At 32.7% G+C, this 15,706-nt stretch overlaps 1 protein-coding gene across 2 annotated transcripts in view; it reads right to left on the minus strand.

Annotated features, from left to right (window-relative positions):
• Nucleotides 1-9,884: 9,884 nt before the first annotated feature.
• tamo (PUB and ZnF_RBZ domain-containing protein tamozhennic) overlaps nt 9,885-15,706 on the minus strand; it is a 101,855-nt gene continuing 96,033 nt past the window's right edge. For both annotated transcript variants that reach the window (XM_090378716.1, XM_090378717.1), the window contains exon 4: nt 9,885-11,695. In XM_090378716.1, coding sequence (XP_090234842.1) covers nt 9,989-11,695 — 1,707 coding nt within the window. In that variant the 3' untranslated portion in view covers nt 9,885-9,988. The remainder of the gene's footprint in view (nt 11,696-15,706) is intronic.

Genomic DNA, 15,706 nt, shown 5'->3' on the forward strand with positions numbered 1-15,706 from the left:
CTTTGTGGAAATAGAACTGTTACCTGTTATTTTAATTAACTGTTATACATTCATAAAATTCATATACATTCATTCTACAGTTTACTTCTAAATCACTTGAAACTGAAATATATTTTGATTATAGTCTCGGAGTAAAAATATATAAAGTATTCTGTTATGGATACTTTATACTTTTACTGTGATAACAGCAAGTGATAATAAGTCTACTCTCCTAATGATCTTGCAAATCGTATCACTGCAAAATCTTTAATACCTTTGAGTTATTCTCCCTTTAAAGGAATGACACTTTTCCTTTCCTTAATTATTTAGAATTTTCTTTCATCTAAATTCTTTTCATCATAAGTAGCTCCAAACCAATTTTCAGCTGGCTATTTCATGTAAAGGAAGACCCACTATAAATGCTAATCAGAGAGAATTACTGAAATCAAAATAATGTGTTGTAAATACTGTGAATATCCACCCACAATATTCAAAAATTCACCAGCAATGAGACTATGCACATTCAGCTAAGTACCATATAAACATATATATACATACATACATTGCTAATCTAACTCCAAAATAAATATAAATAGGAATAAGCTCAAATTCACAATAATATGCCTGTAAAGCAAGAGAAAAATTAGCAGTTATGTTTTGAACAAAAATGAAAAGTGTAGTGGTTTTTTATCATCATCTAGAATTATATAAAGAAAAAAACTGCAAAGTAAACTATTTATATAACAAACATATTATTATAATTTACTTATTTTTTTAAATTACTAGCAAATAATCAGATGGCAACAGTCACTGATGTTTGATGCCTGTTTACATTCAGTTTAACTAAAAGATGAAGTAACAGCTTCCAGATGATTACTCCCCCCCCCAATATAATCCAGACTATTAAATCAACACTTCTGTTTAAGAAATACCAGATATAAATGAATGGAATATAAGATAAGCTTAAAAGTAATTATCACTTCTGAAACTATTACTCTAATTAATAAGTTATTTTACATAGAAATGACTAGACTCAACAGTAACAATGTGCATAGAAAGGAAGCAAATTTTATGGACCAGTCTGCAAAAAAAAAAAAAAACACTTGCATTTTTTAAATGAAAATGTTTATCCTTTTTAGCAGCAATTCTTTTTTATTTGTTTGGTGTTAAATACAGTCATCAGAAATAAAATTACTTTTGAATTCCATTTATGAATAATTAAAAACAAAATATTTACTCAGCAAAGAAGAAACCAAGAAATACTGATATCTGAGAATAAGGTTTTATTATAAAACACATGGGATAACTACTAACTAAACAATACTCAAAATAAAATACAGAATATTCTTTTCAAGAATTAATGAAACTAAGAACAAAAATAAATAAAGCTGTTTGTAAAATATCTTAGCATTAATTATTTTTTAAAAAAATACTGAAAATCTAGATGGGATTTCCAAACGTATAAACAGAATGTTATTTTTATTCATGGAACCCTGATGCAAACATAAAATAAAAATAAAAAAACTCCTATTCTCAGAAACTGCACATACTTCACAATCATCAGATCCTCCTCTATCCCTTCGTTTTGATGAAGAATGGACATAAAGCAAAAACACAGAGTGGATTGTGAGAGCCACTAACAAATGAGAAGTATCTTTGTTTGTGGGATGCCTAAGACACACAATGCTTCTCATTTCAAATTGAGCTTCTGTGAGTTCCTTATGCCATGTAACTATTAAAGTGCAGAATGTCATTATTCTACAGAATAGCAGATCATTTCAGTTCAAGGGTGAAAATCTTTTAAGCTGAATATCCTTTAAAGATACTATCTATTGGCTCCATTATTCACAAACTGGTGGCACTGCTTGTTATGCTTACTGCTGCAATCTTTCATTATCATCAATATGGTCTCAAGGATAGCATTCTTCTTAGGCTCTGTAACTGTGATTCAAATGTTATGCAAGCATCTAGCACAACAACTGACCTTAGATTTAAAGTCAGTTAAGCTACCAGTTGCCAACAGTAGAGGCGTGAGCAAATCCATAGGCTGAAGAACATCATTTCAGAATAATGAGAATGAAAAATAGCATTTCACTCAGAGTAAATATAAAAATTATAATATTATAATTAATACTGAAGATATAGTCTTAAAAAAAAGAAAAAAAGTCCAGTTAGGCTTCTCAGCTTATGACTTTAGCAACTACACTAACCTCATCTTTCAAACAAGGTTAGTTTCTCTTAACTTTAGTAGCCATAAAAGACTACTACAACTAGCACTACATAAAACAAGAGTAGCTGTAATTTGAGAAAGTAGACTGCACCTTCACTCAAAATAAATTCATGCTTCAACCAAAACAAAACTATTAATTGAATAACCAAAAACATTCCAGGATATAACTGATAACAAATTTATTTTGTAAAAAAAAAAAAAAATAAAATAAATTAAACTACATTACAGGATTTCTGTCACTATAATCACAAATGCTTCATTCACAGCAAAAAAAAAAAAAAAAAAAAAAAAACTTTGTATTAGTTGCGAGTGTTATTAATGGGACTAACAAAGACCTGTAAAATAAAGTTTGATAGCCTAATTTTTCAATTTTTTTCATAAACTATATTTGTTATCAGTTATATTCTGGAGTACTGTGGCTATTCAATTGGTTTACCTGATGGATCTATCCTGTGAAGAAGGCCATTCATTCAAGAACAAGACTAAGGCAAAACAATTTACCTTTTGGGATAGCAAAATATAACACTTTAACAGTAAAAAATGTATCACACATTTGTCATAAGCAGCATAATTCTGTAACATATTAACACACTGATATCTGCATAATTGTGCTTAGAAAGTAGTCTGGATTTCTATAGTTCATATATTTAAATTTTATTAAAAAACTAATTGCATTTTCAATTTTAAAAAATATTTTAAATCCAAACAAAATTAAGTCCAGCTTCCTTGAAGAGAAGCTTTCACAAACAAGAAGGCTACAGGCTTAGTTGCAATCAGCTGACAGTGAATTTTCCTGAAGAGCCATCCAGCATTCAAAGAACACAGTAACAGTCCTTTTCTGAATCCCTTTCCTTAGCCACAGAACTGGACAACACCTAGAGCACTGAACTGCCTGTTTTTTTTTTTGTATAATGCAATGTAGTTTTCAAACATCATAAAAATTTATAAAAACTTAAATTTAATATTTTTTTTCTTTCTCATGTACTACCATCTATCAAGTGCATTAATAACAGTGGTTTTCCTTTATTACTTTTAAAGTATTTTGGAACCATCTGTCATTGGACAAAATACTTTAATAAAACAAATACAACCAAATCAAGCTTATAAAAATCCTGTTTCATTATTAAAATAGATGTTTTTCATAAAGATTTCCCAAAATATTAAAAAATGATAATACTTAAAACGAATTGTTAAAATTTATTCTTTCTTTATTTCTTATTAGTTCTATTAACTGTGGCAGTAATATTTGTCCTAATATGTTTTCTTACTAAAATTATACAAATGAATAGAGATTAATATAACTTAATTTACATTAATTATGTTATTTACATATGTTGCATTTTGAAATACTTCCACACTAGTATCTACATATAGTTTTCATCATAAACTCTTAAAGGTAAGCTGACAAACAATAATAGCAGAGCCATCACCTTGATTGCTATCTTCAGTTTTAAAGAAAATCTCAGACGAACTTTTGTTATAGGCTTACTGAAGGGACCATCAAATTCTGTACATATCTTTAACATTACCAAAATTTGTAAATAATTAGGATACCTATACTTTTGGAACATGATTTCTAAACTATCAAATTGTAATAAACTATATTCAAAATATTTTTTTCTGATATACACACATCATGAAAATACAACCATATAAATATTGAAATAAATAACAAGAACATCAAATAAAGTTTTACACCTGAAAAAGAAATAGCTTTTAATTAAACTCAATTAGTGATGATTTTAATTCCAAGTTTTCCAAAAATATGATTATAACTTGCATTTAGGAATTAGAGTATTAAAAAATTAACTTGTTGCTTATATTTATTTGCCTGCTTAATTTCCAACTTTATAAAATTAAATACTGCAGAATGATTCTTGCTCGCTCACTCTCTCTCTCTCTCTCTCTCTCTCTCTCATGTAAAGTTATCTTATTACAGGAGTATGCAAGAATGAGAGAAAAGTGAAAATTTAATAATTCCCTAAAGGTGTGCCATATCCTCAATTGGTGGTAGTTATGAGTAAATTACTAGTATGTATTTTTAATGAGTTAAGAATTAGTTTACTAATTATGGTTTGGAACATGCTTAGTAATTAAGGCAATTCTAATTAGTTCATGGTATATGACCTATATTAAATTATATACAATTACTTGTTTTCAGTCTGTCTCCTAACGTAATTCTCAAAACAAGATAATTTTCTAGTAAAAACATGGGCTATTCCAATATCTCATTTTTACAGCATGCTTCCTACACTACTTGGTATCTTTCATTTTATGATTTAATTCATTACCGGATTTTCAGAAACTACATTAATAGGATGCTATCTACTGATGATATGATAATAACCATCAAAATGCTCAGTTGACTGGTTGCACCACATTATGAATAGCATTATATGAAATACATACACGAAGGGTGAATTACGCAGGAATTACAAATGTACATATTTTATACATACTGCACTGATATCAGAAGGAATATTTTGGAATGCACTTTCAAAATCATACAGTGCAACTAGCATCTCCTGAGTAGCACTTTCAATTTTGTAAAATAAGATGCTAAAAAGATATGACAAGAAGCGATGAGAAAGTCTCAGTAAGCACTGTGTACTCCTGCAAGTACCTCCCAAAATCTCCTTTTTTCAATGCAATGTAGCATAAAATATATGAAAATTTATTATGCTTCTCTAAGAAATGCTATTTATTTATAAAATAACAACAGGAGACAACTTATAGTAATGACATAAGTCAAAGCCTAATACAAGAATTTGTTCTGTTTTTTCATGAATTTCACTTGGAAATCCTACTATATTTGCAAATGAGCAGGATACCGGTAGTTTAATTGTCAAGAAAATTTTATTTATTTCCACTAATACTCTGCCATGGTTAAGCAATTAAGGGAACTTTACATGTGAGTTGCTAAACATGTTTCATAGTACGTAATATTACAATTTATAGCATTGAGTTCTCAACTTGGTTTTCACTGTCTGCAGGTTTAAAAGCTTTTATTTAAAAGTTAATTAAAAAAAAAAAAAAAAATTCCTGCAACTGCAATAATTACATTACTTCTCATTTGGCTTAAAAATAAAAATCAATGAAAACAGTCACCACTTTTCATTCATTTTTAAAGGTATGAATTCAAATCCCATTCAAGAAGATAATCTTAAAGATCCCTTCAACTGAGGCTGTAGTTAGATGATCCAGGCTATGCAAGCAGAATTTTTCCACAAGTTTTTCTGCATTTTTTTTAGCCCATAAACAATGCAAATCTGCCTAAGAAAATATATATTTGTACAGACATAATATACATGAACTGGTGCATTATGACCAAAGTAGTTAATGCACTTAAAACTCTCAAAACAATCACCAAACAACTGAAACATGTCTACTGTTATGTAAAATGCACTAAGCTATAAATCATCAGTGACAGCAAAAGTAAGGAGATTTAGAATGTTTAAATCCAATCTTTGTAATAAATTTTCATTCAAGAAATTTCTGTCAACTGAATAAATGAAAATTCAGGATTCAAAATGAAATTTTCTTTTTCTTTTAAATGCCATTACATATAATAATTTTCAGCCATTCAAACAAGATAGGGATGCCAGCACAGACCAGCTAAGAAGGGTTTACATGGTGTAAGATCAGCAATAACATAAAATAGGCATATGATGGTATTGAGAAAAAATAAATAAAATGTAAATGATTAAAGTGAAGACTGCTAAAAGATAAAAATTTAAATGCTGTGGATTTAAAGAGATGGAGATTCTAGTGGATCATGGGTGAAATTCACTAGTGAAGGAAGTCCCAAATGTTGACAAAGTCACTCTAGCCAGTGATCAGAGACAGAGAACTTGATAGCCAACAAAGTATAATAGGCATGATTTCAATTTATTGGTACAGCTGATGATGATATGACACAGTGTCATCTCGCCAACCCAAACTTGGCATTTAGCCACATGATGAGAAAATATTCAGCAGATATGATAGGCTGAAGAGCAAATGTTGAGATTAATGGCCAAATTAGTGAGGTATAGGGGGCATCAATTAGAATTTAGATTTCAATGTACAGGGTGATTCACAAGTATGTTACCACTCTTTTGAGCTTTGAGTTGGGTCAGGGAAAAAATAGCAAAGACGTTATGTTAGAGAAATTTCAGAAAGTTTTGCATTTTCTATGCTTTATAAAAATAAGTATAAATAATAATTTAAAAAAAAATAAATAAAAATAAAGAATCAAGAGTTTATGGTATTTTGTATTTATACGTTTCACCATTACAGTGGTGAAAAGACAGAATGATTCATAATATATTTATGAATCACTTTATATTTACAAATGTACAGTCGATTCCGGTTATTTGGGACACATCAGGACTAGTGCATTTTTGCCCGATTAAGCGGCTGCCCCAATTATCCGAAGTTTCATGTAAATAGCTAAAAATACAATGGACCCCACTTTACAATTGGTTCACTGTACAATCAAATCATGTTACGATGGACTCACCATAGTAAAATACCGTTCACTATACGATGTGTAGTAAGCGCCGGTCATTGTGATCACGTTTGTGAATTGAATTTTAATTCTATTAAACAGCGATTCTAATTAGCGAAAATAGGAGGAATATTATCTGCAGGCTATAAAAGTAAAGATATATTAAGCACAAATTTACCCTTTATTACCTTACCAATTAAAAAATTAAATGATTTTTTTTTTTTTTTTTTTTTTTGATTTGGTAGTTATTGGCGCATCGGCTTCTGTGGCCATATTGCACCTCCCAAGGTTTTTGCAGTACTTTGATCCAAGCCCGAGGCGGGAATCGAACCCGCGACCTTTGGGTTGCCGGGCAGGTACTTTACCCACTCGGCTAGCCCGGTCGGCAAAAATTAAATGATACGTGATAATCGGAATAATTAATATGTACTGTAATATGTACATACTAACTAGTCGACATTTCTGTTCACTGACATTTGTGGGTGGGGATTAAAATTTAAAACAGTAAAAAGATAAGCAATCAGTAACAAAGAACATGGCCACACAAATTTCAAGTAACACAATACGCGCAAGTGAGAACGGAGTAACAAGTTACGAAGCTTTAAAAATAGAAATGAAGATAAGATTCTAAAAATTAATTTTTTTATATGATTGTAGATTCCGTGGAAGTGCAAACACATTTCACCATAATAACCCACAGAATTCCAGCTGTCGGTATTATCACAAATTCAATAAGATCGAGTTTACTATCCATTTATGATAGATTGCACTAACAGAAAAGCCCAATAAACAGATGACTGCTAATTATTTTTATTGTTTTATGGTTGTGACCTCCAGAAATCCGACCAAACCACGTGGTACAGTCGGAGACAATCGTAGGGTAATCTCGAGTGCTGCGGTCTCCTGCCCCGATTAAACGGCATGTTGTCTCAATTAAGCGAAGTAAACCCTGGCTATTTTCTTGATTGGGTTCCGTTTTTTAAAATTTGGCCCAAATAAACCGGTGGCCCAAATAACCGGAATCCATTGTATTTGGATTAAATGAGGGAAAGGTCACATTTCATAAACCAAAAGGCAGTGAAGATGGTAGAGTAAAGTTCTATGCAATGGATTGAGAAATGAAGTTTAGAGTCCAACTGTACACCTAAAAATTTCATGCAGATTACAGGAGGAATACGAATTACTTTGGATTGCATTCCAACTTCAAGGAAAAAACAAATGGTAATTACATCTTTGAGGGATTGACATGCAAGCTGAAAGGTTTAACATAATCTAGAAAGTCATCAATAAGTTACTAAGCTATACAAGATGAACTGAGAAATCAGATATTACTGAAACAGGGTTGGTAAACCAGAAAAATGTCATCAACATAAGGGGATTGCAGAACAAGTTCAAATTATTGGCCAAGGCTGCAAATACGACGCATACAAAAATCAAATCTGAATTTAAATGATAAATTACAATTGTGCTATGTAATTAAGTTTTTAAAAAAATAAAGAATTTAGAATTAAACTTTGGTAAAACAAATTTATATATAACAAATTTTTTAATCTTTTTTTAAAATTTTAAATGGATGATTTTAACCCATGAGCAACCTGAGTGGAAGTAATTTTGACCCTCACTTTTTCTTTTAGTTATTTTTCATTCTAAAGTCACTCTGTTTATAGCTATAAATCACAATACAAACCTCACAAGAAAAGTTGTCTACCAGAGTTATAAACAAGCAGCTCAACTTTTCTTTCTTTTTTTTTTTTTTTTAAATAATAACCCCTGTGACTACAGAATGTTCATTCAAAATAAATAGGAAAGCTAACTTCAAAGACAAGTAGTTGCAATTCTGAGACTTATCTAATACTAAAAATGCAGATCTAATATTTTTAAACAAACATGGCATTTTCTTTATCTGGCAATAACCCAAGCCACTAAAGATTACAACTGAAAAATTCACACTATAATTATAGAAACACAATTTATAATATTGATATAATAAGAAAGTTTTATATTTATATAATCTATTCAGTAGTAAGTGTTGTTTAATATGTTATTTATAAAAAAAATGTAAAGTTTCAATAAAGATGAAATTCATTATAATGTGACATGGGTTACCACCAAGCTGCAATTAAACATGCTAAAACTGTAAAAGAGAGGAGAGTTATGAACCAACTAGATAGCTGATTTACTGAAGGATCATTAATTAGAGTTAAGAGTCAGCATCACAGGACCAGTAACATTTTTATTCATGTTTTAGCCACCTATAAAATTTATGTTTTACCTTTCCATTTACATTTATTGAAAATTTATTTTCAATAGATTTACTGTCATTAAAAATCCACTGCCAAAAGTTGTACTAAATTTACTTCCAAATAACAAATTGATCTTAAGGTGTTATCTTTTTAGATTATATTTTACTTTAATATTTATAATTTAAGTTTTGCTAATTCTTTTTATACCATTTTATGTATAGATCTATAACATTATTACTATACATGTGCATACTAAATAGGTAAAAATTTCTTTTAATATTGCTACAAGATTTCTTAAAACTCCTGCACTTCATACCTTCTTACCAATCATTCTGTTCTTTTAAAACATGAAACAGTATGCATACGCTAGAGAAAATTCATTTGGGTAGGTCAGGATATGTTAGCAAAACAAGTGGCAAAATTTAGTTGAATCAAGCTTGTGGAAAATATTACTTTCTTTATAAGCAGAAATGTTTATAAAATCAAGAATTTTGTATCACTATGGCGAGATAAGAATGTTTAGAATTTCAAACCATTAGTAAAAAAAATGTTTAAAGAAAAATAACCAACTAATTCTCACTTTATCTTCTTTGTTCATTCTTGATCCCCCTCCACCCACCCCAAACCTTACTCCAGAATTTATATGGTAAGAGATTTTTTCTACATCTATATATATATATATATACACACACATATATACAATACTTCAAAACAACTATGCACCAAAAAAGTAAGTGAATATCATTGGGAAATTAATCCCGCATTCTTGTAGGGATTTGACACCAGATATGCAGGCTTTTAATCATATTTTTGAACAACACTGTGATTAAATTCCATTTAAATGAGCTACTAAATTTTGTCAAAACAACCCTGTCAATGATACTTTAAAAAAAATTCAAACAATTATTTCACAATATACATGATGATATTTAAAGAAGGACACACTATTTTATACAACGTAACATACTGCATACAGATATGCAGTATATAAAATGCCACAAAATGTACACGTCACAGTTAACCAAACCTTTAATAACTGATATAAGCTCAGATGTATGTTGGCGAATCCTTCAAACTGGCTCCACATGCAGTGCAATCTTCTGCATCTTTTTCATTTACTAGAGTACATTTTGGACACTCCCTTCCACCACTTACTAATGGTGTGCTCTCTGCTCCTGGATATTTACTACGTCCACACATGTCGCAAATACGTTTATTAGGAGAATTGAAAAATGTACAGGAAGAACAAGACCATTTCTTTAATTCCTTGCTGTCTTTATGATTTACTATAGGTGGCGATTTTGCTGAGGTAACTTTAGCATCTGTGGACGCAACTGAAACTGTACTACTTTGTGGAAGATCGCCTGCACTCTGGGAGCAACTATCAGTTTTAACCACTGATTTTAAGCGAGCAGTCTTCACTGATGGATTAGCACTACTGGACGAGGAATCTGTAACAACCACATTCTTCTGACTTTTGTTCTTACCCGTAGTTGTAGCATTTCCTGTGCTTACACTATTCTGAAGTGGTATATCCTTCTTAACACTGGGAGATTTTCCTGTGGCATATGCTGTGTCAACTGCATCTATCTCTGTACCAACTGGTACATTATCATAAAAACTTCCTCGTTTGGCAACATTCTGAGATTTCTGTGAGCCACTACTTGGTGTGACAGAACTTCCTGCAGCATCACTTTTAGTTTTTTGGGAAGTATAACATACCAGCCCATCTGCTGCTGGAAAATGCCCAGGCTTGGGATCTGAGGATTGTGCTAATGAAAGATGTAATGGAGCATTTGAAAACTCAAGTGGTCCATCAGATTTATGCTTTTCTGACCTACCATATAGACTATCTGCACTTATGTAACTGGAAAGTGGGTCTTTATGGTGAAGACAATCTTGTAAAAGAGGAAAGGACTGTTCACAACAGACACGACACTGGCATTGTTGTGCAGCATGAAATAAAACATGAGGAGAACTAAATGGATAACCACTCATACCAGCTGGGAGTATGTGAGGTGGTGAAAACTGAGATATATAGTGAGAAGTATAAGGTGGTTTTGATAGTGGAATTTGCCCATAACCTACTCTGTCTTTAGGAAATTCTGAAAATACACTATGACTATCCTGAAGTGAATGCCTTTGTAGAGGGGAGCATAGTAAATCCCATGAATCTTCTTTGCTATCCACATGACTGGGAGCTACAGGAAACTTCTGTGGTTGTTGGTAATTTCCATCTAAAGAAGAAGTCCAGTTAGCTCTGACTGGGTAGTCAAATGCACTTGAAAATTCATCTATATCATTTGCTTTAATTGAAGAAGTTCTCCTTGCTTGCCATCCATCTACATGGGAAGAGACCCCCTCACTCCAAGAAGGTGACTTAGAATGTGTTAAGATCATTCCTCCCTGTGTGCCTGCATAGTCTTGTGAAGGGTAATGACTAGAGTGATGCAATGGCCCATCAGTAAAACCAGCAGGTGCACTATTTGGCCATGTATTAGGGATATCAACTAGCACACCTGTTTTCTGATATAAACTTTTTGTATCTGACAATGAATGCTGCTGATTTGTCTCTAATACGTCTTTGTTTCTCAACCATTTCTCATGCTTTTCTTGATCTACAGCTGCTCTTTTAAGTTGGTGAAGAATGCGAACTGCTTCATCAATGCCACAAATGTATTCTTGTCGTACAGTGTGAATTTCTGACCATGAACATTTGAAAGTTTTGACTTTTTCACAAATTTGGACCATTATCTAAAAAGAACAAAACAAAAACACTATATATAAAATAAACCTTTAAAAAAACAACTATTATTCAATAATCAGGGCATCAACTAGCGAATATTCATAATTTATTATATCTAGCCCAAAGTCAAAAATGTTTTACTGGAATTAGTGTTTACTGTCAGACGGTAATAAAGCAGAATAATAGCATAATAAATTATGTATAAATTATGATTTATTACACTTAGTTTAAAATCAAAGTTTATACAAAAAGATTTTATTAGCCCCTTTCCAAAAAAAAAAAAAAAGAAAAAAAAAAATACACATTCATACTGTGACAGTTTTGAAATAATCTCTTAAGTAACAAATTAGCTAATGAATAAAGACTATTTGTGAGAAATTGATACATGGGTATTACAAATTAAAAGTGCACACGCACACACACACAGTATAAATTATATGATACATCATGTATAAATTATATTATGTATAAATTATATGATTTACAGAGAGAATTACTGAAATCAAAATAATGTGTTGTAAATACTGTGAATATCCACCCACAATATTCAAAAATTCACTAGCAATGAGACTATGCACATTCAACTAAGTACCATATAAACATATATATACATACATTGCTAATCTAACTTTAAAATAAATATAAATAGGAATAAGCTCAAATTCACAATAATATGCCTGTAAAGCAAGAGAAAAATTTCTCTTGCTTTACAGGCATATTATTGTGAATTTGAGTTGAATCTTGTTCGACAACCTCTGTTGTCAAACAAGATGTGCATGCTGTATTTTATCCAGTCAGCCTTTGAAAATTTCCATTTTACTAGATTATCTGTTGATAAAGAATAGGATGTTTGAATTTTACATATTATCAGGTAATGGTTGCTGCTGTGAGGATAGTTAAGTGTTACCCAATCAATACTTGGATAAAGGATTGGAGAGCAAATGGAAAGGTCTATTGCAGCGGCTGATTTTGGTTGAGAAATGGATATGGTAAGAGAGCTAGTATTCATTAATGTTAAATCCTGTTTGTCGATCAGCATCTCAATAATGCTTTCCAAGTCTGCCTAACGTGAAGTAACCCCATAATGGATGGTGTGCATTAGTCACCTAGTAAATAGAATGGAGGTGGTAATTGCAAAACAAGTTCTTCAATTTCCTGAATGGTATATGGTTGATTAGGTGGAAGTTATAGTGAGATCAAAGTTATAGTGATACCAATTACTGTATGGTATGTATTCCAACAGCTTCTAAAGTAGGCCTGCAATGGAATGCATCTGGAGGGGACTCTTAAGCCCAAGAGTATGGCTACTCCTCCATGAGCACTATTAGTGTCTGATCTATCTTTCCTAAGGATAAGATAATTTTTGATTGAAGGGGATTTGTTGTTGTTGTTTATTTGGTTTTTAGGAGCATTAGCAACTAAGGCCATATTGCTACGGGATATGCAGTGGTCATTCCCTGACTTTTCTGCATCCTCCGTATTTGGTGGAGATGGGCTTGAACCCTGGTCTAATCAAGAAGCGTGTGCTACGCACTGCTGCTCCTTCCCACCTGGCTACGGAGGCGCCGATTGAAGGGGAGACCTGGGATGTCAAATTAGTTCCTTGTAAGCACATGGAAACAGGATCGAAGTGGTGAATTAGTTCGTGATATCATCAATGTTACTGCAAAAACCTCTGCATTCCATTGTATGATGCATTAAATTATTTGGTTTTGTAAGTGGAAGATGAATCTGTCTACCTTTTATGGGTAGATTGTTTATAACAGTCAAGTTTGCAATGAATGTGTATGGAGGACTCAAGTCCTAGAATATAGCTACACCAGTAATTTAATTTTCGACAAAATTAGTATCCGATCTATCTTGCCTGAAGATCGGTCAAAGTTTGCAATGGAATGCATCTGGAGGGGGACTGGACTCTTCAGTCCAAGAGTACGAGCACTATTATTGTCTGATCTATCTTGCCTGAAGATAGTATAATTTTTGATTGAAGGGGAGATTTTTGCAATTTTTCTGCTACTTGACAATGAGGACTTCGGGATGGAATTGTGAGTGGCATATTATTGCTTTGGTCTACCAAGTTTGGTTTAGATGAATGCTGGACCAAGAATACTGATCGAGCTCAGTCTGAGATTGATGTGTTTGGAGAGATGGACACTTCTGTCTGACATGCCACTGATTGGTAACCGTGGATAGCAGAAGCATAAGTGAGTTTTGGCATACTTAAATTAACCTGTCTTTTTGCTTTTTTGGTAAGGGCCTTTATTTTCAATTTTATATTTTAACTTCCAGAATTCACAATCTTTGAAGTAAGCTGGATGGTTGTCCCTGCAATTAGGACACTGCAGTGTTGGTGTCTTGCATTCTGTTTGTGTGAGAATTTTTCACCCATAGTTTGGACACGTTGCTTCTTCATGGCATGCTGTCTGGGAGTGGCCAAATTTCTGGCATTTATAACATCTTAGAGGGTTTGGAATAAATGGCCAATCATGGCAGTTCAAGTAACCTGTTTTGACAGAAGCTGGTAGATTTGGTGTACTGAACGTTGTTTGGTTTTTAGGAGCATTAGCAACTAAGGCCGTATTGCTCCGGGAATATGCGGTGGTCATTCCCTAACCTTTCCGCATCCACCGTATTTGGTGGTGACGGGCTTGAACCCCGGTCTAATCAGGTGTACTGAAAGTTAAGATTATGTTCTGAATGGGGCAACTAAATCGCTGTCTTTTCTGATCTTTTGCTAGTGTGACATTTTGATCTTTTAGTTCCTGGACTATTTCTCCTTCAGAAACATTTAATAGATCCTATTCGGTGGTCACTCCCTTGGAAGGATTCAGTGTGTTATGTGGGGTGATTTGAATCGAAATTCCATTTAAAGAAGTGAGCCATAATAGTAGCTCAGAGTACCTTGAGTGAGAGGTCTCTATTAGTAAATCTCCTGATTGGAGAAGTTTCACCATTTTCGGTGAACCTGTGGCATTTTCAAGGCATTTCTGAATAATGAAAGGGGAGAGCTCTCACAAGTTGTGCAGAAAGATAATGCAATATCAAGAATGCTGGAGATTCCTGCTTGCTTGTGTCCTTTTTCAATCTTTGACAGCGAGAGAAGTAATGGTCAGTGTAATTGTCACGTTGAGAGCTCTTTGGCATTAAACATGGAGATTCAATGGTTTCCGTTTTTGCTCCTTTTAGCCCTAAGGGTTGGTCCCCCCCAGGTTTCCGGCCCCAGCACATGAAGGCAGGAGTGGTGCCAACAGTGACCAAGCAGTTGTTGAAGTTATTAGAGTTGGTTATTGATTGATATATACACTGAAAAAAAGAAAGGTGCATTCCCTTTCTGGGTTCTTACTTTAGACCATGCAAGCACAGAACCACTTGATGTAAAAGAGAAAATCACAGAGAAAAGAAAAGAAGTAAAACTATATCACTTTGAAAGAATACTACATGTTGCAGGGAGCAAACTGCTTGTCACTATCATACTGCATACAGATATGCAGTATATAAAATGGCACAAAATGTACACGTCACAGTTTACCAAACCTTTAATAAGTTTTTAATGAGTTAATGGAAACTTGCTCACATACAGTTTGGCCGTGTAAACACTGCATTTAGTTGAATGGGGGAAAGACGTGTGGTTTTGGGAAGGAACACAGTAGCACCTACAGATGTTTCCATTTTTGGGATGTCAGTATATAACTGAACAAAACTTGAGTCTGCTGATAAATGCTCTGCATACAGTTGTCGGATATTTAGATTTGCAAGGGGGTGTTGCCCCATTGACAGAAGTGATTATTACAAAAAGGTATGCATGTCTTCCAAAAAGGTTCTGCATCTGCTGTGTTTTCAAATGTACTATTAAGGTAAATATTTAAACTTTTCATTAATTCCTGTAATCTGATTCCTATAGGTGTGATCTCATTCTGCAACTGGATGGGAAAAGAAGGAAGACTTTGTATTTTAGCTGAATAGTTGAATGATAGCAATTTTCTTCTAAGGTGTAGTGGAGGTTCATTTTGCCTCTATAT

This window comes from Mastigoproctus giganteus, chromosome 7, assembly GCF_048544385.1.
Source record: "Mastigoproctus giganteus isolate SK-2022 chromosome 7, ASM4854438v1, whole genome shotgun sequence".
Taxonomy (NCBI): domain Eukaryota; kingdom Metazoa; phylum Arthropoda; class Arachnida; order Uropygi; family Thelyphonidae; genus Mastigoproctus; species Mastigoproctus giganteus.